This window comes from Poromitra crassiceps (assembly GCF_964638095.1).
Source record: "Poromitra crassiceps genome assembly, chromosome: 15".
NCBI lineage: Eukaryota > Metazoa > Chordata > Actinopteri > Beryciformes > Melamphaidae > Poromitra > Poromitra crassiceps.
Genome location: NC_139634.1, coordinates 3,967,617 through 3,989,651, shown reverse-complemented (window position 1 = coordinate 3,989,651; position 22,035 = coordinate 3,967,617). Strand labels below are relative to the sequence as shown.

The following is a 22,035-nucleotide window of genomic DNA, read 5'->3' as shown; positions in this document are numbered from 1 at the left end:
ACACACACACACACATGCACACGCACGGGCACACACACACACACACGCACGCGCACACACACCTACACACACACGGAGCAGGGATCAGATTTTTATTATCACGGCTCCTGGAGGGCAGAGATGTAAATCTTTATGCTTAATCCGCCCTTTACACACACACACACACACACACACACACACACACACACACACACACACACACACACACACACACACACACACACACACACACACACACACACACACACACCACTTTGCTTAATGTTAATAGTGTGACTATTTTCAATTAATATTGCAGTTGGATAAACTGAAGAAAATGCATTTTAACAATGGGTCGTGTTATTCTAAATTTTGACACCAAGCTTTTCAATTTTACTGCAAATGTATATCGGTTCCAAAATATCAGTTATCGGTCTCTTTGATTAGCGATAATCAAAATCGGTATCGGCCCTGAAAAAAGCATATCGGTCGACCCCTACTTTCTACCCCCCCAGACACTCCCTCCGTCCATATCCTCGCCCTCTCACCCCTGCTAAAATAATCCAGTGATGTCATCTTGGGATGAATATTATACAGACTGTCCCCTCTCTGCCGAGGTGCGTCAGAGGGACACCAGGGAAGCATCCCAGCTCCAGTCCAGGATAAACCACACCGCCCTTAGCAGCTCCGCCAGCCGACATCCAGACATCCAGGGGACACAGGTAAGGAGGAAGTATAGGCTGTTTAGGTACAATCTGTGGCACTAGTTGCTATGGTAAAATTATACTGTGTTGGCATGGAAGGCAGTGGGCCTTATATGGATAGTTATGCGGTTTAATAGTTAATTCTGGCTTTGCTGTGGCGTGGCACTTGAGCATTTTAAAGTGAGAGATTTAATCAAAATATAAACAAAAGGTTTGATTTGTCCCATAGAGCCAAAACCCAATAACAGATGTCGTAATATGATTGTTAGCACGCAGTATGTGATAGCTAAATATCAACGTTTAAAATGCTTTGGGAAGCTGACAAACTTTTTATTTTATTTCTGTCGATAGGTCCTAACTTACTTCAAGCATGTGTCAACCTGAAACTGATTTGCTGCAATAAATCCTGTATTCGATGGCAGTAGACTTGTACAATAATCAAGGCAGCATTTGAACTAATCCATCATAATTCATATAAAAAACAACTGATGTGTCCATCAGAGAAGGATGATGATGATGATGCAGTCAGGGGTGGATGACCTGACCAAGCAGAGGATGCTGCAGGCTAGAGCTCTGTGCATGGAGGTGAGGGGAGGTAAGACCACTCTGGATCAGATCAAATGCATTGATACAGTATTTTTTTTTTTGTCCCACATTATAGGGGCATAGAACGGACGCACAGGGTATATGTGCGTAAAATGCATGGAAGTAAACTAATGTACAATATTACATCAACAACGTGGTCCCCTCTCCATGTCTCTACAGTGATATTCAAACTGGCACAGCTTGTCATCACAGCCCGGCCTGTCAGATGTAACCGAGCCAAACTTCTAATGTGCTCGACCGCTGCCGGAGGACACATGGGACTGTAGTACACTCAAATCCCCAGAGTGTTCATGTTGTTGAATTTCTCCAGACATTCCACTTGGGACAACAACAGTTGCTCTGTTTGTTTTCCACTGCTGTCTGCCAGTCTGCTGTCTGCCAGTCTGCTGTCTGCCAGTCTGCTCGTCTTTGAATACACAGGCCCGTCAAAGGCAGCTCCTAAAAGCAGGCTGATGCCCACACTTCTCCTTAACCCATTGATACCTGATGCAGCATTTGCGTGTATGGAGTTGTGCGGACAAGTGTCATTCTTTCCGTCATTTGTGTGTGTATCCCTTTAAGACCGCGAACCGCGTTAACGCGGTTCGCACACAAATGCTGCATCAGGTATCAAACCTCTTTCCCTGATTTCTGAATCCAAGTACCCCAATTTACCCGACTACAACATTTTGCTTAGAAAACGGCAAAATATAACTATAGCATCTGATGATGCAATGAATGAATGATAAGCCACCTTTTGAAGAATATAACATTACAAAATAAGAAATGGAGTGAAAGAGTTGCGAGAGTTGCCTCCTGAGCAGATTTATTTGAACGTTTTATTCATTTTCATGATTTATTCTTACATTTTTCCATTTTCTCCTTTCTCTCAAATACCCCCTGTAGTAGCTCCACATCCCCCTAGTGGTACGCAGTGTTAGGGGTAACTCATTACAAAAAGTAACATATTACATGTAATATATTACTTTTAGCAGTAACTCAGTAATATAACTTATTACTTATAGGATTTCAGTAATATTATACGTCAATATAATAATATGTCAAGTAACTCAAGTTACAAATTGAGTTAGATTTTATTACATCAAAGCACATATTTAAAAAAGATACAATCATTTCCTAATCAAACTGTGTGTTTTTATGCAAATAACCACTATAGATGACAATAACAAAGGAAAAGAATAACATTTAGAATTTTGGACCATTTTACACTGACTTCAAGACGGCTGAAATAATTTTCCGGGATGGTTCTCGGTCGGCGATGTCATTCTGCTACTGCAGTTAAATAACTGCAGTAGCAGAAAAGTAATCTGCTAGTCTGGTGAAAGTAATGCAAAAGTAGTGTAATAAGTATTATATTACATTTTGAGAGTAACTGGTCCTAACCCTTAACATCTGCGAGACAGAAGGCCATCCATTCTTACATGAGAGCTCTTTTCATCAAACAGGGTCGCCACTCTTTTGTCATGATAGATTTTAAGCACTTTTCAAGGAGAAATTATTTCAAAATTATGGGCCAATAATTCAGAGATGTTCACATAATACTAGTCTCATTATGTTCTCTAATGCAAATGTGCTTCCATGCTTACACATTGGAATTAATCAATAACACTTTAACATCAACTCAAAGCGATCTTGCAGTCCTCAGCATTTCTTAAGTGCTCTCAAGGCCGAGGTGACCAGCAATGACGCAGCGCAGCGCAGAGAGAGATCATGTACATAGGAAGAAAGTGTATCCCACTTGGCCAGTGTAGGAAATTTAAAAAAATATTTGGGGGGCAACTTTTGCCCCCCCACTGTCTAAAAACTGGGGGCATTTACTACATTTTGGTACTTAATTTTTAAATTCAAGCCCTTTCAAGCACTTTCCAGACCCATGGCAACGCTGATCCAAAGAGCCTATTTATACAGCCAGTTACCCATGCAACCCTGGACCACACCACAACAAACATGACATAATCTCCGAGGCTATTTCAGGCCACAACACGAAGAGACACATCGAGAACCTGATACATAGAGATACATAGAGAACCTGACTCAAGTGATGATGCCTAAGGATGGGCTTTTTGTCCCCCGCTGACAGTAACAAGAAACGTCTCTCTGAATACAACAGAACAGATTAGAGAGAGGTGGTACGCTGCCAACACTTAGCCTGTGTTAGCTTGCACGCTGCCAACACTTAGCCTGTGTTAGCTTGCACGCTGCCAACACTTAGCCTGTGTTAGCTTGCACGCTGCCAACACTTAGCCTGTGTTAGCTTGCACGCTGCCAACACTTAGCCTGTGTTAAGCTTGCCTATGTTTCCAAACATTTGGAACTTGTTGCTGTCATTGTCTTTCTATCTATAACTGAAAGTCACAATCTCTCATACTCCCTGTGTGCATGGTGCGAGTCATCTGAGGCCACACAGCCAGACAATCTGAACTCCATCAACAAACTGTCAGTCCATATCAGTGTAGCTGTGTGTCAACTCAGAAGCAAATAGATCTCGCTCCTTTGTTCTGTGTAACGGCTTACGAAGGTACCTCCATTTATGTGCCAGAGGGTCTCAACCTGGGGAAGAAGATCAGCGTTCCAAAGGACGTGATGATGGAAGAGCTTAACCTTCCATCTAATCGGGGCTCTCGCATGTTCCAGGAGAGGCAGAGGAGGGTGGAGAGGTTCACCGTGGAGAACGCGGCAAACAGCCCTTACAACAACATCAACGTAACAGACGAACAGGCAAGCACGCACGCACGCACGCACACACTTACACACACTTACACAGCACATAGACTCTGAGTCTGCACATCTGCTGAACTAGCTGCAGCTCACACCCTGAAGATCATCAACCTGTCTCCCTGATATGTAGGCAATGCATATTAACGGCTTGTTAGGGCAGTGGATTTATGAGAGGGCTGTGATGGATGACCCAATGAAGATCTGGAGTGTCACTTCTCATCTTCTGCTGAGCCGTCTCTTTGGAGTACAACAAGCAGTAGAACGTGGCACAGCTTCACTGACCAAATGTCACCAGACAGACAGCACTATCCATTACCACACCACGAAACCCACAGGAAGAGCTGTTCATATATACTCTTGTGCTTTATTGCTGAGTCTAAAACTCTGGCCCTCCCTTCCCCAGGTCCATCCAGAGGCCATCCCACAGCCACAGAGAGGAAAGGAGAATCAGCTTTTCTCCATCCCGGGTATTGGTAAGCACAGCCTGGTCATCAACCTCCAGAAGACTGTAGCAAGGAAGGGCAGTCCCGACGTCATCGCTCCAGGTAAATTATCCTTCAGAGAGGGAAGGACTGTCACAGGCTGCCGCAAAACTACTGCTTGGGCAGTGCCAATGCCTGGACATGGCTGCTTGTAGTGCCAATGCCTGGACATGGCTGCTTGTAGTGCCAATGCCTGGACATGGCTGCTTGTAGTGCCAATGCCTGGACATGGCTGCTTGTAGTGCCAATGCCTGGACATGGCTGCTTGGGCAGTGCCAATGCCTGGACATGGCTGTTTGGGCAGTGCTTTGGGCATTGTATCTCATTTGCATGTGCTGGTTTCATCTGACCTTATCAAGCCTGTCAAATAAGTTGACTTTATGATTAGCAGTCCCAGGAAGATTTTCTAAAATTGTTGAACTTGTCTGGAAGTAGAAAGCAATTATCTACCATTGTTGAATGCTGTTACCTGCCTGTCCTGACAGTTAGACTCTGTGGATTCACACTGACATCTCATTACTAGAGCAGCTATTGCTGCCAAGAGTGACATGAGAACTGTGCATATGAGTCCTGTGTGCTTTAGGCTCAGTTATGAAAGGTGTTGCCTTGTTTTTAGCTTGATGGTATCACATTTTTGAGGTTATCCAATTTAGTTTTAAAGGGTTAAAAAAAACAAGGCTTGTCAGATTTTCTTAACCCGTAGATTAGAAGACCATGTCATCTTGTTTTCCTGCCAGGGTATTCTGGCCCTCTGAAGCAGATTCCTCACGAGAGATTCAATGCAACAGTGATCCCCAAATCCTACTGTTCCCCCTGGACGGAAGCTCTGGCCGACAACGAAGAGCTCTTCACTTCCCTCAGTGCCCAACTGCCACAGCCCCCAGAAAGACTACAGCCTGCCAACTACAGGTGCTTCAACAGGTAAAACCTGCCAACTACAGCTGCTTCAACAGGTCAAACCCAGCCTTCAAATATGCCTTTGCAGATCCGTTTCTTCCTTCCCTATTCAGTTCAGACAGTTCATACAAAGTTTAGATGAACAGAAACGACCACAAGAAGCCTGGGGAATATAACATCGGTCTACATCAGTTAAAGAGAACTGATATCTCCACCAGTTATCACAGCCTGATCCACCTTCAAATAGACCCTCAGATGACCAAAACCATGTCATTTATCACAAGCATCTCTTAAATTAATTTCCCTCGGCTCCAATCCATGTTTCCAGGGCATTTGAAAAGTCACCCCGCCACTGGCTTGTTGCACCTCCTTGGACTGTGGCTATTTTAAGCCCGGCTCTAGAAAGATGATCTAGGGTCTGCGTGCCTTTCAGCCCCCACAAGACAGATTGCGCACGAAGGGGAATCACTTTTCCCGTGGCACACAGGGGATTGCATCATACCAACCCTGAGGCCCTGTGCAGAACAAAGGTTAAACTTTGGGCAGGCGGAGAAACAGAGAGTGTGTGTGTCTGTGTGAAAGAGAGACTCGGACAGAACTTAATTAGGTCAGTGTCAATCACTCCGTTTGTACCAGCTAGTCAGTAACTGTAGTACAGTAACTGTACCCCCCTGTGGATCAACTTACCCGCGGAAGATTATCATCATTAGCCAATTATAACGCCTCAATTAAGTCTGGGCTCAACTGATGGTCAGTTAACAGTCAACAGTCTGCCTTGATGGCAGGGCAGACTGTTAACTGTATATATGTTATATATAATACATATGCAGACGACAGCATATGCCAAATAGACGAGGTTGTGTTCACCACGCACTCTTAACCTCTTAGCCCACACACCCAGATTGAGTCACCCTGAATCCCCTGGTGGGTTTCTGCTATCGACGGGTTTAAGATTAGTCAGTGATTACGAGACTTTGCAATGCATTGGATATCGTGTATCATCTAAAAGCTTCCCCCCTTTTTAGAAACGAGTGTGAGATATATGATACACAGGGTAATGTTCCACGAGCCACGACATATCCTTTCCCCTTTCAGCTATACCCCAACAGTCAGATCCAAGTAAAACAGAGTAAAAAATAAGGTCTCTTCTCTTTCAGATCTGCCGTGCCATTTGGGGGTCCCATGGCCAGCAAGAGGGTGACTCAGATGATCAGCTTTGATTCATTGCAACCCCAGAATCTGCCCAGCGTTAACCTGGAGCGCATGTCTCGACGGCCCGACTTCAACAGAGCACCGAAGGGATGGGGTATTATTGGCTACTGCCCTGAATCTAATGAACTGTGAGTGAAGGCCTACAGCTGACCTATGACCCCTCAACCTCCTGTGAGCTTTGGAAGGCTAAAGACTGTCTGAGGCATTGACCTACTGTATGCTTGCTCGTCCACTCCTCCAAAGACGCTGCCTCTGTTAGTCAGTTAGTCAGTTGGCGCTGTAGGGAAAAAAAGACTTGTTCCATGATATAATGGTTTGCTACTGGAAACCCAGCGGAGGCCAACTGAGGACATCTGAATCAATCAACAGTTAATTACCAATGTACCAATGCTGTCCGGGGCCAGGCCACCCCGGGCCACTTCTTAGGACAGATGATCAGTCTTATCCCTCGTTCACCTGCTGCCTTATCATCACTCTCACTACTGCAACAGCACTCCTTCCTCCCTTCCTCTCTCTTAGCCATCCTCACACTGTGGCTCTGCACTAACTACTTAGCCATCCTCACACTGTGGCTCTGCACTAACTACATGTTTTTACACAATTGTAAACATATGGATATTTATGAATGTGCACTGAGATAATGACAAGATGACATTGTTTTAATGACACAAATTAATACAACATTTAAAGAAAACCTTACAATAAACTAAGTCATGTTGTGGAATATTACGATTATATCAAATCAAATAAAAAGTCAATGCAACTGAAAGTGAACATGTCTAAAAAAAAAATGCTTCTCAGAGATCATCTCCATTTGGTTTCTTTGCATGATGACTCTTGACTATCCACTGCTGCCATACAGAACATACAGCAGCACCAACCACAGGAGCCTTTCAAACCAGAGGGATCCAACGTGAATACCTGGTCCTGATCACATTGGGTAGTATAATGTTTTGATATTTAAAGTTGTTCAAGTCCAACTGCCAAGAAGCTGTTCTAGTTCTTGTCGAGCGATTGAACCGAGTAGTTAGGTCTTCTTGTAAGGTCATCCTGTAAGATCCTGGTAGTGGCCTTTCCAGACACACAGCTGGTGCTGGTTGAGTCCATTCAGAGCACTGCATAACCAATCAGATCCACTCAGAGCACTGCATAACCAATCAGATAGGATCTCCTCTTTTCTATGCAGTTCTTTCTTTCTAGCAGAAGTCATGTGTACATTTCAGTCCCAGCCAGAGGAACTGAAGTGAAGGCTCCTCACTAGGTTTCACATGGGGAAGCAAAGCACAGGAATGACGCCTAATCACAGTATAATAGAGAGGCAAAGTGAACGTCACTTCCTGCTTCAGCACTGTACCAGAGATTTTCTTCCGCAATTTATTTCCCCGTAGACATTCCGTAAAATGCCTATAAAAAGAGTTTGACTTTGTCAAACCAAACAGTTCAGCTATATTTAGAATCGGGAGAGACCATAGAACATTTCACCCGGACCAAAACTGAAGAAAAAAAACTACATCGAAAAAATATTTTCTTTAAATCCCCATTTTTTTATTTGGTCAGAGTGAAATGTTATGCGGTCTCTCTTGTTTCTAAATAGATCTGAAGCGTTTGGTTTGAACAAGTACAACTATTTTTATAAGCATTTTACGAAATGTCTATGGGAAAATAAATGGCAGATGAAAATCTCTGGTACAGTGCTGATGAAGCAGGAAGTAGGCGGTCACTTTGCCTCTGTATAATTTCAGCCCTTAGCTGCTACTCGCTGTGGCGCGCGCCATGTGCAGCGTGGGCCCCCATGCGCTGGGGGTCCTGGGACGGGTAGTGGATGTGACCCGGGGGCCTCATGCTCATGGGAGGAGGCATCGGAGGGATCATGGGACCCATGTGGTGGAACATCGGAGGACCAAAGCCTGGAGGAGCAGAAGAACAGGGAGAGATTGTTGTAGCATCTGGTTGCTTCTTATTCTCAATGTTTTTAAATCACATATATGTCTAACTACATGATAAATGTTCAAATTCAATTCAAAGATTTCATTAGAAAGCTGAATCTATGGAAACTAAGGTTTAAGATTGTACCTGGAGGGGGTGGGTTGATGCCGGGGGGCGGAGGCAGAGCAATGTTCATGACAACAGGGGAAGTACCAGGGTCCAGGTTGAAGTAGTTTGCAGGAGCCTCTTCATCTAGAGCTGGTGGTGGAGGTAGAGCTATAGCACAAATGTGAACAGAGTTAGACTATGTACAAAGGTAAAGATTACAAGAATTATTCTAATTTCATTACTTTCCAACCTTTCAATGGTCAATCACAATTGGCCATTTCTCTTTTCAAAGACCTTTGAAATATTCTACCAATGAGGTTGCAATGGATGTAATCTAGCTGTATCTATCCCACTAGAAATAGACAATACAGGAAGCTAGGCATTTTTACCTTCAAAATAAAAGCAATAATTTATTACTGAGTAAATAAAAAACATACACGTCGACTCACTACGGGTTAACATTGACTATCAATAAGGCTATTATTACTTTATTTAATTGCCATTATTGTGAAGGTTCTAACCAGAAGTTTCCGTTTTATTCCGGCTCCCTTTACGCTAATTGGAGCTGGTGCTGACATTTGCGGCTACAGTCTGCACGCAAATCATTGTCAAAAACGCTGTGTATAAACACGGAATCAAAGGCCAGAACGCAACGACAGTTTGTCGTTTTTATGCAGAGGCCGTTATCGTCTAAATGTGGCCTTAATGTTATTGAGAGAGAAAGACAGCATGTCAACATCAAGTACTATTTTAACAAGTGATTAAACCAATGTCACAACTCCAACATGCACACAGTCTCAACTCCAGCTGGTTTGGCAGACTCACCTCCAGGCAGCCCAGGCACAGGGTCCAGTCTGGTGCCCATCTCACTGACCCCATCCTTGATGGCCTCCTTCCCTCTGGCTGCCTGAGACCTAGACAGACACAGCATGTTAGAGTCACACATTAATGACATCAGTAAATGAGACACAAGGCTTTCACAACTCACGTCGGAAGCAGACACCCTGATGCTCGTTCTGAACAGAAGCAGACACCCTGATGCTCGTTCTGAACAGAAGCAGACACCCTGATGCTCGTTCTGAACAGAAGCAGACACCCTGATGCTCGTTCTGAACAGAAGCAGACACCCTGATGCTCGTTCTGAACAGAAGCAGACACCCTGATGCTCGTTCTGAACAGAAGCAGACACCCTGATGCTCGTTCTGAACAGAAGCAGACACCCTGATGCTCGTTCTGAACAGAAGCAGACACCCTGATGCTCGTTCTGAACAGAAGCAGACACCCTGATGCTCGTTCTGAACAGAAGCAGACACCCTGATGCTCGTTCTGAACAGAAGCAGACACCCTGATGCTCGTTCTGAACAGAAGCAGACACCCTGATGCTCGTTCTGAACAGAAGCAGACACCCTGATGCTCGGTCTGAACAGAAGCACCCCCATTTTTATCCCCCATTAGTGCTAATCTAATTTATTTATCCTGGTTGCTGCTCCACCCTCTGCCGATCTGGGGAGAGCCGAAACTGGCTCCATGCTTCCTCCGAGACATGGGCAGTTTGCCAGCCGCTTCTTTTCACCTGACAGGGGAAGCTTCACCGGTAGGACATACAGTAGCACGTGGGAGGTTCACGCTATTCCAACCAGTTCCCCTCCCTCCGAACAGGCGCCCTTACCGACCAGAGGAGGAACCACATTAGCAACCAGGACATTGCATGTTTTGGTGAAGGGGTTCCTATATGAAAGAAACCCCCGGGAGGCACGGGGAGAACATGCAAACTCCACACAGAAAGGCCCTTTTTTGACGACCCCACCCGGGCGGTGGGCACTCGAGGACATGCGGACAGGCACGGATTCCTTCAGCGTTCACAGCGTCCCAGGTGGGAATCGAACCCAGGAGTTTGGTGCTCGTTCTTAACAGGCCAGATCAGTCACTCACCTGCCCCACTTGACGGTGAGCCTCCGTCCGTTAATGATGAGCTTGTTGAAGGACTTCTCAGCAGCCATCTCTGCTGCCGGCCGTGTGGCAAACTGGATGAAGGCACACTGCTGCCTCTGCACTATGGTGATGGTGCGAATCTCCCCAAACTGGTAGAAATGATTCCTGCAACAATACAGATACTATAGAATCCAAATCCCAACACCTTGAAACAATATTGTTTGTGAGAATTAAACGCGATGATTGTTAGAAAATAAGAGTAAAAGCTCATAGACATGACCAAAGGAAGTTGTAACAGATCTTGTGATGAAATATAAATCCCTACTTGAGATCTGCATCTGTGACGGTATCTCCCAGACCCCCGATGTAGAGGGTGGTGATGGTCTTGTCATCTGGTGGGTCCAGGCGAGGCATGGTTGAGGCCCGCTTCAGCAGCTTGTCAGCTACTGGGTCGTTGATACCGTAGTAACGGTCCTTTATGTTCTGGTCAGCCAGGGGGTCATCTGGATCTGTGGGCTTCTCGTGCCTGTGTGACAAAGAGAACCGGAATGAGAAAATGATGTTCATCATACAAAAATGTCAACACATCAGGGGGATTTACTGTCAAATCAAGCAATAAGAAAATAGGACCGGTTTTAGTTCGGTCTATGGCAGTGATACTCAACCCGAGGCTCTAGAGCCACATGTGGCTCCTTTATGGGTAGTTGTGGTTCTTTTAAGTCCTACTTAAAATAAATAAATAAACATCTAAGGGGACATCCAAACCCAAAAGCGTTTTTGGAGCTGCCAGGGTCTTTCTGCAATTCATTCTCTATGTAAGGACGCACTAGACGTGCTCCTCTTTTAATGAACGCACCTGGCGTTTCAGCTGCTTTTTGGAGGAGCGCTGTGGGCATTTTAAAGCTGAAAAAAAGTTGAACATTAGAGGAAAAGCGCCCTGATCGTCTTTTTCACTCCTACCTTTTCTCCTCCCGAGGGATTTTGAACGTCCGCTGCTGCCAGAATTGGCAATAATCTGGCTTTCATGTTGACAGTGAACAACATCAAACAGACAAAACCAGCTGGCTACCGTCCTTGTGGTCGTTGTGTTCTGATCTGTACTGCACGCAACTACAGGGGAAAACAAACGGAGCGCAAAAAAACGCTCTGTGCGCTGTGTTTTGTGCACAATGGAAGCGCTCTCAACATGATTTTCATAGCGTTCTGACTGAAAAAACGCTTTTGGTGTGAATGTCCCCTAAGAATAAATAATTGGAGGAAAGGGATTTTTTGGGGACTAGGGATCTCGCACGCTACGCGCTGCTGTGTGGCCAATGAGACCAGCATCACTGATGATGTCAGATTTATGAGATCACTGATGATGTCATCAGTGGGATTTATGACATCACTGATGATGTCCCAGGGGGATTTATGACATCACTGGGATTTATGACATCACTGATGATGTCACAGCGGGATTTATGACATCATGGATGATGTCACAGTGGGATTTATGACATCACAGTGAGACAATCACAGTGGGACAGAGAAACAAACAAACACACAGAGCCCCAGCTCCCATTTATATACTGCGTTTGTGGCTCTTGCAAAGGTTTTTTTGGGTCAGTGTGGTTCTTGAGTAGGGTAAAGGTTGACTACCACTGGTCTATGTATGGTAGTGGTTACTGGGGAAGGAAATGTAAAGCCACAGATAAATGAAAATCTTGCTATTGACAGGACAGCCAGTAGGTCCAGACTGTATGTACATTACTGGCACCACAGCACCACCAAGTCTGACCCCTGAGACACTGCAACGGTCAGCTCTTATATTATGTGATGTGCCACACTCACCTGTAGGGGCACTCCTCGCCTCTCTTACACTCTCCCTTCACCCAGAAGGAGCAGATGTGTGGCCGGTTCCTCTTGTAGTATGGCGTGGTTCGGGCCAGTTTCAGCAACATGTCACTAGAGCTAGGGGCCTTACCCAGCAGGCCCACCGGCCGGGTCCCATCAGTGTTGCCTATCTGAGGACACAGGGGAGAAGGTTGGTATGAGGAATCGATGAGCGCTGGGAATACCAAGGAAGCCCTTTTCACACATGCAGTGAACTCCTGAAGAGATCCAGACGTTACTCAGATGGGGTGTATGTATGTATGAACACAATTGTTGTGATCGATCGCGCCCCAGCGCAAACGAATCTTAACCACTCAAGCCTCTAGTACTATTGCCTTGTGTCGCTCGCAGAGCAGCACATGTTGGTGATGCTGGGAGTACTTCTGTTATATTGTTAAATGGCACTTTTACAAACCATTAATGTTCCTGTGCTATTTAATTTCATGAATGGATGTAGTTATGTAGCTTGATTATTTGGAAGAGAGCCAAATTGGTGAGTAAACAATTAAAAGCTGAATGATTTATTTTCCTCCCGGTCCTGCTTGTTTGAATCATGAAAATACAACAAGAAGATGATAATGCTGCATTAGGATATTCGAGAGATATCTTTTGTGGGGTGAAATCAATTGAAAACGGGACAGATATGCCTTGAATGCCATTTGTAAATTTGCTATTTCCAGCATTTAACGTTACTGTGACCACTATTTGGCAGCCGAATTTTGGGGCGATGTGCAAACAGGCACACTGCCACCCCACATTTTCTAACCTGTTTCGATCCCTATCGCTTGAATAATGTGCTGAAGGATTTTTCATGGAGTGGAGAATTGCTTTCTGAAATATATCTCTGATGTAGTCTACACCAAGTAATGTAATTAAAAGTCTGCCTCGCATAAATCTGTTGTGGTCAGTGGGTGTATATAAAAAAGACAGCAGTACGTGTTGACAGAACGTGCAAACATACCTCTCTCTCCATGTTCTGTGTGTAGTACTCTTTGTTTACGTCCGACTTCGGAACATCATCTTTGATAGCCAGTCCGGTGTCTCGGACCTGGATCGGCAAACCTGTCAAGCACAAGGATGACGAGGGGTTCAACTCATCTATCTGTTACAATGGGCCAGAAGACATGTAGAGACAGATGAAGAAGAGAGAGAGTGATGTAACGGTCAGAAAAACTCACCATACTCCAGGTCAAGTAGGCATGTTTGACAAACATTCTTCATCTTACTGCACGTCTGACAGACTTCCGTCTTCTTGAAACGCATGCGTGTCCCTGGACACCAGCGGAATACAGTGAAGGGCCGGGCACAGATCTAACGGAACAAGAACCCAAGAATTACAGATCAATATCCTTACTTCTGTCACATGCCTTCATTGCCCTGGTGTGTTCAGGCAAAGCTACGATATGTGCAGTAAGTTAAGTATTAAAGCAAAACATACCTTGCATTCTTTTCCATACTTCTCCTTGGTCTGTGACAGAAAGCATGAACACATGTTAAACCCACACATCCAGCTGTGTGTCATACCAAAAGGATAATATGTGCTGAATTTAGATATGAATTTAAGTGAAGTTAATGCTTACTCACCATACGGATGTAAGGGTTTTCTCCCAAACATGTCTGACACAAAATTGGGAAGTCCTGTGAGGAAAGAGAAAAAGCTTATATTGGTAAAAAAAAAAAAAAAAAAACACCCGATCAATAATTCTCTGCCTGTGCTGTGACTTCTCTGAAGCCATGCTCCTCCTAGCCTACATATGTTATTGTTGGCGCCCTGGCCAAAATGAAATACAGGTGTGAAATACAGGCAGTGCTATGAGGCTTACTAGTCTAACTTTGCCATCTGTTTGGAGGATGCAGTTTCATTCCAAGTGTTAGTTGCTGAAAGAGACCTTGCCTTCTTCCATTCCACCTACCTCATGACGATTACACAGCAAACTAAATATAAGCAGCTCTCACGACACAAACTTAGACTGCATAGCCTGTCTAGGGTTGCAAAGTTTACTCTCAAGTATCTATAAAGCCAACATTGACCAACGACCCTCTTGTTTCGTGCCTCAAGAGAATAACTTAATTCATTGCCTTTTTATGCTAGACTAGTGGAGTCATAGCCGCCCAAAGTGCGGATGCTTGCTGTTCAGATATTTCATGGAGAATAAAAAAACACATGGCCAACATACAGATACCTTAACTTTAACGCGCTTTGACGTGTTTGAGGCAGCCACAGCGGAGGTAATAAACTGTTGACTGTGTGCAGAGCTGGGAGCTGCTCAACCAGCTGTTACAATGCAGAGAATGACACTCGGGCACTTATACAGAGGAACCTACCGTAAATGTTATATTTAAGGTGTGACCTATCTGGCAAGCGGGCTTATTCGTTTGCTATGAATGCTAACCAAAAGCATTCATAGCAAACATTACATTTGATATGCAATTTTCGATAGTAAACGTGGTACAAGGCAAGCTACTACCAGCTTGTCGCAAGACGATGTGAGTAAAGGTAGCTTTCATTAATCAGGAGCTGTACGCTACGTTAACGAAAAAGGCTACTTGGCTAGCGTTAGTGCTAACGTTAGCTTAGGTCAAACAAACGCCGGTTGGGTTAGCTAGGATAGTTTGTTGGAAACACAAGCAACTATATTATCGCCCAGTTTGATTGAGACCAAAATAAGCGTGAGTGTTAGATAGCTAACGTTAAGTGGATAAATGATGTAGAAATTGTAAAAGTAACGTTAGCAACCACGCTTCCTCAACGTTAGCATGCCTGCTAACGTCACATTAGCTAGGTACAAAGCAAATCGATCAGCTGCTTGCTGGGTCATATTTTCTAACGATATCGATCTCTGTGGCGTGTAACTGAAATCGCCAGGTGTTAGTCGTCCCACACTGCCATATGAAATAACTCTGATGTTCATTAAAACCTACCGCATCTTCCCAGTTCTGTCTGTTGTACGTGTTAGCTCCTAGGGACGTCGCCATTTTGCCGGCAGAGTGCGGGCCAAACAACAGCGTCAACCCATAATGCAACGCGTGAACCAGCCACGTTTCACCTTGGGGTGTCGCCCTATTTCAAGAAATTATATCTATTTTTTGAAACACTTGGCTTAATTAGGAAAATGACAGGTAAAATGACTGAAATAGCCTAAGCTGTATTATGAAGTGACTATAGCAACTGCAGCATAGTGGTATGTATTGCTTTGCCTGGCTATGTTTGCATAATAATAGACTACCTTGGAAAATAAAGAAACATCAGAGCAAATAGATGGAAAGGGAGAAAATAAATTGTCTGTCCCGTCCTGTGTGTGTGTGTGTGTGTGTGTGTGTGTGTGTGTGTGTGTGTGTGTGTGTGTGTGTGTGTGTGTGTGTGTGTGTGTGTGTGTGTGTGTCTGTGTGTGTGTGTGAGTGAGAGAGAGAGAGAGAGAGAGAGAGAGAGAGAGAGGGGGGGGGGGCTTGTGTAAGCCAATTCTGTGGGCCTAGTAGTCCATTAGAGTTTAGCCATCCACCTGTTCCCGCTCAGGTCAGGATGTCTTTGCTGAGTGAAAAAAACTCCAATAAGTGCGGTGACGGATGTTTGAGATGACAGATCAGCACTAATGGAGCTGTACGTTTATTTACCTTCTGTTTATTTACCTTCTGTGAAGAGATTGAGTTAGATACAAGCCTAACGCGCTGTCATGTTGATTATACTCTGGTCTACCTGCCATTGAGGAGGTCAAACAGGAAGGTCTAAATAGTATTGTCATTCTGGAGGGGACTTCGATTGAGTCAAGAGTCTAATTCAGATGACTTCAAGGTAATGATATGTTGCACTGTGCTAGCAGGTGACATTGCTTATTGATCATTTTGCTGCTGTGGCAATAGTGCAATGAGGAGAAGAAGACTATTAGACCCCCCCCCCCCCCCAACTTGCAGGTCACAGAGACTGTCTGCTTTACATGGGACACCAAAGTCAATTCTCTGTGCGTTGACTCCTATGTCTTTAATGAGTCGTGTGACCCTGTCTCCCCTGTCATGTGATCTGGATGAGACGGCCAAAGCTGTTTTGAAGGACGGCTTTGTCTTGGGTTTAGTCCTTCCATAATCAAAACCACCAACCTCATGTGTCACATGGTCAGAGGAGGTGTAGGTGCACTTCCCCTTTCATGACAGCTGCTCCACATTTTTAGCCTGTTTGTTTTTATTCTAACAGTGGTGAGTTGGTGACATCTGTTCCTGGCCCACGGTTCCTAGTTATGGACTGTGAGAGACAGCAGGACACTGATGCCTCTTAAAAACCCAGCATGTGATTTATTATCACGTGTTTGATTAATATTTCTTTGTAGGATTCAACCCATTCCACCCTGAACCTGTAATTGGTCAAGTCCAGCTGTGTTTACATGCATCCCATAATGTTTTTTGGGGGGTGGGGTGATTTAATTATGCTATCAGTTTCTTTGTGGTTCCAGGTTGCAGGTGTTTGTATTTCAGCCTTTACAACAATGATTAGCACCATAAATATTGGAAACATTCTATTGCCTACCCAAACCCTAATGGAACAAAATTGAGTAAAATGATAGTATTCTAGTAGTAACTGTATAGTAGAAGGATAGGCCTGCTATACAAATATCAGAGCAAAACTATATGGCTCTAGAGAAATATTGTAGGATTATAGTGGTAATACGTTATAAGAAAAAACTAGGCTACAACTCATTATCTTGTAGGCTACCAAAGGCATGCAATAACTCCATATAGAAATAGTATAATAATATTTAAGTGATATAGGGAAAATAATTTGAACTTGAATGTCCACTATTGTTTCTACTCGTCTGATGCAAAGCTTATTACACAAATAAACACAACATCTTGTCTTAGTCACGTCTATTATCTGCATCTGAGCTCTTATCAACCTTCCCTTATCACAAGAGTTACAGTATCCACATCCAATACATTTCAGAGCAATCAATGGTTTACAAATGTCACAGCAAAAGTGAGTCCTCCAAAAATACCGAAGACAAGTTCTAAACCAACAAGTGACAAGTATATTGAAGACCACATATAAAGATAAATCCCTAGGGATATATCATAGGAATGTTCTAGTGATCTTTGAGTTGTTTTAGCATTAATTTATGCGCATCATATCAGAGACAAAGGCGTTGCGCTGGTGCCCCCTATCGACAGTTATGGGCCACTGCATGCGGAGCAGCACACAGAGCTGCAGAAAGAGAGGGGCATCAGATTTCTCCCAGACGAGTCCGCTGTGCCGCTTCCACATCGGGGCCGATGGAAAAGCAAGACGACGACACGCGCGCAGCGTGCTTGGATCCCGCGTTCATTTCAGCCGGCCTCCGTTCTCCCAATTCCACCTAGACTCGGAAAAGGTGAGTGCATCGATGCAAGTAACATCGTGGTGTTTAGCGCACGCTGCTATCTGGGTCTTTCTGGACGACCGAAAGCCCCGCTCGGTCTCCCTCCTTCCCTGCCTCCCTCCCTCCCTCCCAGGCCGGGGCTAGTGAAACGCTGTCTGGCGCAGACGGAGAATGCGGCCAGTTTTTTCGGCCTGGCTCTCCCCTGGCTGGAAACACAAGCCCCGGGGTAGAGTGGAGTCTCCGTGCGGCTCTCTGCTCGCTGGCAGCAGGCAAAGGCTATTGTTGAAACGGCGGCTCCTGTCGAAGTTGTTGTGGGGCTCTCTGGGTAACGTTGGGTCTGTCCGTGCTGGTCTGTGATTTAATGTCGGAATTCCTTTATCTCGCCAAATCCCGTCATGCAGCCCAGTAGCTACGAGAGAGAGAGCCAAGTAACTTGTTTTTGCAACTTTGTAACAGCTGCGAATAATGGGGCTTTATCGAAGGCTCGTGCCAAGTTAGCTTTAACAATTTGGCAACGTTGTAGCAATTTAGTACCAACAACCGCTATGGTCGAAGATACCATTCGTGAAGTGATTTGTTCCATTTACAACGGACAGGAAAATGCAGGGAGATTGTGTGTGCAGTCTGCACACTATCATTAAAGCCTGTCTAATCTAATAAGGTTTCACATGACAGTGGTGGAAAATCATCACTAGGGGAATTCAAGGGTTGTTGAACTCAATGAGTCCAAATGATTTGGGGGAAGTTTGCTGCTCAACGTTAATTATTAGCACAATAGACCGGGCACTGCCTGTGTTTTGATAGTTACACAACAAACCATTGTGTGTCTAGTAGCTACATCATACAGATATCAGCTGTAGACTAGTTATTACAAGGAAACTACAAATTGTTTAATAGTCCTACTCAGTGATATTTTAAAACCAGCTGCTCGCAACCATAAAAACCCTATTGTTGAAAAAGATTTGTAACGCCGACTGTGTGGCGTAGTAGTGTACCATTCCCCCAAATCAGGTTTTGAGAAAGTAGGGCAGTTTGGGTGCACAGACTTCAAAAGAAAAGCACAATGCATCCATTCAGCTGGAATAGTTTTTAATTTGTTGTTGATGCACGTCTCGGTGGCTGTTGCATAATGATGCAGTGTTTGAATGTGCTCCATCACGTCTTCACTGTATCAGTCTGTCTGATGCTGTGTGTGCTGCTGTGTGTCCTCCTCCACCAAGATAGCTGCATCTATTAAATACTATAAACATTTGACTACCCTGGGTAGGAAAAGGGGCAGTCCAGACCTGCCCAAAATCTATATCCCCGGGGTTTGTGCACGACACGTGCGTGCGTGCACATATATGAGTAAGAGAGATGACTAAAAGAGAATGACTCACTCAATGTGTTTGGCAAAGTGGCCCGGAGGACTTTCCCTGCATTTTCAGCCTCAGCTGCACAAAACATTCGTGCAACTAAAGAGCGCTGCGCTCCTTGTTTTATGTACCGTGATTCATGAGAAAGTGATTTGACCATTGCTTCACAGTTTTGTTGTCCCCAAGAAGCCATGTGTTGTTCCATCACATGTCCCGTGCATCTTTTTGGGTGGGGGGGTGGGGCAAACCAGGACTTATTCCATTTGCAGATTAGATATGAAGAAAAGTGTGCGATTGCTGTTGTTTTTCTCTATCAAACTTGTGGAAAGTTGAATGTTGCCCTGCGTTGTGTTGATCCGTGCCAACTGTTTGTCAGGTTGTTCTAACCCTCATATCTGACTGTTTGTCAGGTTGTTCTAACCCCCCATCTGACTGTTTGTCAGGTTGTTCTAACCCTCATATCTGACTGTTTGTCAGGTTGTTCTAACCCTCCATCTGACTGTTTGTCAGGTTGTTCTAACCCTCATATCTGACTGTTTGTCAGGTTGTTCTAACCCTCATATCTGACTGTTTGTCAGGTTGTTCTAACCCTCCATCTGACTGTTTGTCAGGTTGTTCTAACCCTCCATCTGACTGTTTGTCAGGTTGTTCTAACCCTCATATCTGACTGTTTGTCAGGTTGTTCTAACCCTCCATCTGACTGTTTGTCAGGTTGTTCTAACCCTCATATCTGACTGTTTGTCAGGTTGTTCTAACCCTCCATCTGACTGTTTGTCAGGTTGTTCTAACCCTCCATCTGACTGTTTGTCAGGTTGTTCTAACCCTCCATCTAACCCCCCCGCAGGCTGCAGAACATGATGCTGTGATCAACTGCTTTGAGTTGATGAAGGCTCAGAGCAGCCATTTGATCAGATACTGTATCTACACATCTCCTCACGTAGACATGATGCCTCTGGAATGTCCTGACTAGGTTACATAGCCGCAACATATAGAGGTTGATGATATAGGCCTGTCTGACAGCTTGTGTCACCGATCAGCGTTTGGCCGTTTATCAGTAGCACAGACAATTCATCATTTAGATTGAGGTCTATGATATTGTTGTTTGCTGTCAGTCATTATAACTTGAGTTGTTCTTCTTATTGCTACCAGTGCATTGACAGTTACACCACCCCAACATACATTACGTGGTGTTTTGATGAATCTGATTGTGCAGCACTAAGGTACCCCGTCACAATGCTATGTTATGCAAGGTAACTGTAGGCTGATGGGAAGTGTAGTGCCCGACAACATGCCAGCGCTTGTACTTTTCCATGTCAGTACCCCTCGGAGCCACACTCAGTGTGTGGGGGGCAGACCTCTCTTTAGAGTGGGGCTGAAGCCAGGCATCTTTCCAAAACACCAGCCTCCCCCCCCCCCCCCCTCCCTACCCTCTCTGCTGGGTATAAGCACGGCTTTGTGCGACAATACTGCTCCCTATGGTTCTTATTCATACACTACTACAACACCACTGGCTACACTAGCAATCTATAATGGAAACTGTGTCCAAAATAGCGCCGCTATATTGGACAAACAAACTCGAATGTTCTTCATTAACCCTAGCTTTCAATTTATTATGTCAGAATGAAGAGGAAAAAACAGACAGATTGTTACTATTTTAGCCAATCAAAATGTGTATTTGAGAGCAGGTTGTTTCTGTCGTTAAGTGCCTCGTTGTGCCTGGAACGTAGCTGTAGCATTTCTGGCTCAGGCCGTGATATGGTGACCGAGTGATATTGGTACTGTGAGAGCGGCGGCAGAGTAAATACATTTTCAAACGGCACGCAGCACAACCGAGTATTAGCAAATGATCCGATAGCGATCTGTAATCCCGGGGGGTTGTTTTGAATAGTGCTAGCCTCCATCAGATAGTTGGCAGTCACTGGGGGTGTCCACATGTGTGACTGGCTGGCTGAGTTAGCCGCGGCGCGGCTGAACGCTACAGTATGCAGGGCGGATCAGATTACTGAGCGATTAGCCATGGCCTCCCTATCCTCAGCCCAGGGAAATGATTTTCCACTGTCATAATTCCCTCCACTGAATTACGCAGGCCAGTGACTCAGAGACACTCAATACTGTGGTGACTCAGAGACACTCAATACTGTGGTGACTCAGAGACACTCAATACTGTGGGCCTGGAATCCTGCTGCCACTCTCTGATGCTGAGAGGGACTTGTACCAGTGTTGAGATGCTGAGAGGGACTTGTACCAGTGTTGAGATGCTGAGAGGGACTTGTACCAGTGTTGAGATGCTGAGAGGGACTTGTACCAGTGTTGATGCTGAGAGGGACTTGTACCAGTGTTGATGCTGAGAGGGACTTGTACCAGTGATGCTGAGAGAGACTTGTACCAGTGTTGATGCTGAGAGGTGAAACGGGACAAGTACATGATATTTAGGAGCCACAGTGTTTCTGCTTGTAATTGTAATTTCAGCTTGTTGCTCGAGCACCCCCCCTCGTCATCAGGGTAACGGGGAAACGGGGTGGGTTCATTCATTGTGCTGTTGTTTACCCTCGGGCTTGGACCTTGTTTGGTGTTGCGTTACCGAGAACAAGGATTTATTAATAAAGCCAATATAATACATCTTTTATGTTTGGTACTGCGACTGTAGCTGGAATGTCCTCTTTTTCTCCAGTGTTACCTGCTACCGGCCCTGCTACCCCATCCAAAGTCATGTACCCGGAGTACTTTTTCAACCTCCTTTGCTGTTGTGAAGGCTGCGTGAAGTCGTCGCAGCCCGGAAACTCTAAAGCGTCCTTCTATTGTCACTCAGGACGGGACATCAGAATGTGAGCACATGTCACACAGGGGCGATCGAGCGATGTGATTTAAGTAGGCCTCTCGTGGAATTTAGCTTGACGGAAAG

At 44.9% G+C, this 22,035-nt stretch overlaps 3 protein-coding genes across 4 annotated transcripts in view; 2 read left to right on the top strand and 1 right to left on the bottom strand.

Moving 5' to 3' along the window:
* The first annotated feature begins 610 nt into the window (after positions 1 to 610).
* On the top strand, positions 611 to 6,745 carry LOC310789801 (myozenin-2). Its single transcript, XM_083651481.1, has 6 exons — positions 611 to 701; positions 1,185 to 1,278; positions 3,829 to 4,007; positions 4,411 to 4,552; positions 5,227 to 5,410; positions 6,544 to 6,745. The coding sequence occupies exons 2-6, from the start codon at positions 1,191 to 1,193 to the stop codon at positions 6,728 to 6,730; spliced, it is 780 nt and encodes a 259-aa protein (XP_083507607.1). The 5' UTR covers positions 611 to 701; positions 1,185 to 1,190; the 3' UTR covers positions 6,731 to 6,745.
* Positions 6,746 to 6,853: 108 nt separating this feature from the next.
* rbm22 (RNA binding motif protein 22) lies at positions 6,854 to 15,413 on the bottom strand. Its single transcript, XM_083651480.1, has 12 exons — positions 15,359 to 15,413; positions 14,021 to 14,074; positions 13,875 to 13,904; positions 13,615 to 13,747; positions 13,398 to 13,498; positions 12,395 to 12,567; positions 10,890 to 11,090; positions 10,565 to 10,729; positions 9,458 to 9,546; positions 8,672 to 8,800; positions 7,147 to 8,505; positions 6,854 to 7,110 (listed from the first exon to the last, which is right to left on the bottom strand). Exons 1-11 carry the CDS (start codon positions 15,410 to 15,412, stop codon positions 8,351 to 8,353), a joined length of 1,284 nt encoding a protein of 427 aa, XP_083507606.1. The 5' UTR covers position 15,413; the 3' UTR covers positions 6,854 to 7,110; positions 7,147 to 8,350.
* Positions 15,414 to 17,685: 2,272 nt separating this feature from the next.
* ndst1b (N-deacetylase/N-sulfotransferase (heparan glucosaminyl) 1b) overlaps positions 17,686 to 22,035 on the top strand; it is a 79,701-nt gene continuing 75,351 nt past the window's right edge. For both annotated transcript variants that reach the window (XM_083652433.1, XM_083652432.1), the window contains exon 1: positions 17,686 to 17,790. The gene's annotated coding sequence lies outside the window, so the exon portion shown is untranslated. The remainder of the gene's footprint in view (positions 17,791 to 22,035) is intronic.

What these genes read in the sequence shown, in the direction of transcription:
- LOC310789801 (XM_083651481.1), top strand. Translation starts at nt 1,191, where the DNA reads ATGATGATGATGATGCAGTCAGGGGTGGATGACCTGACCAAGCAGAGG. An exon ending in TCCCGACGTCATCGCTCCAG is followed by an intron (nt 4,553 to 5,226) that starts GTAAATTATCCT and finishes TTTTCCTGCCAG; the next exon opens with GGTATTCTGGCCCTCTGAAG. An exon ending in AACTACAGGTGCTTCAACAG is followed by an intron (nt 5,411 to 6,543) that starts GTAAAACCTGCC and finishes CTTCTCTTTCAG; the next exon opens with ATCTGCCGTGCCATTTGGGG.
- rbm22 (XM_083651480.1), bottom strand. Translation starts at nt 15,412, where the DNA reads ATGGCGACGTCCCTAGGAGCTAACACGTACAACAGACAGAACTGGGAA. An exon ending in GACAGAACTGGGAAGATGCG is followed by an intron (nt 14,075 to 15,358) that starts GTAGGTTTTAAT and finishes CTTTCCTCACAG; the next exon opens with GACTTCCCAATTTTGTGTCA. An exon ending in GTCACAGATGCAGATCTCAA is followed by an intron (nt 10,730 to 10,889) that starts GTAGGGATTTAT and finishes GTATTGTTGCAG; the next exon opens with GAATCATTTCTACCAGTTTG.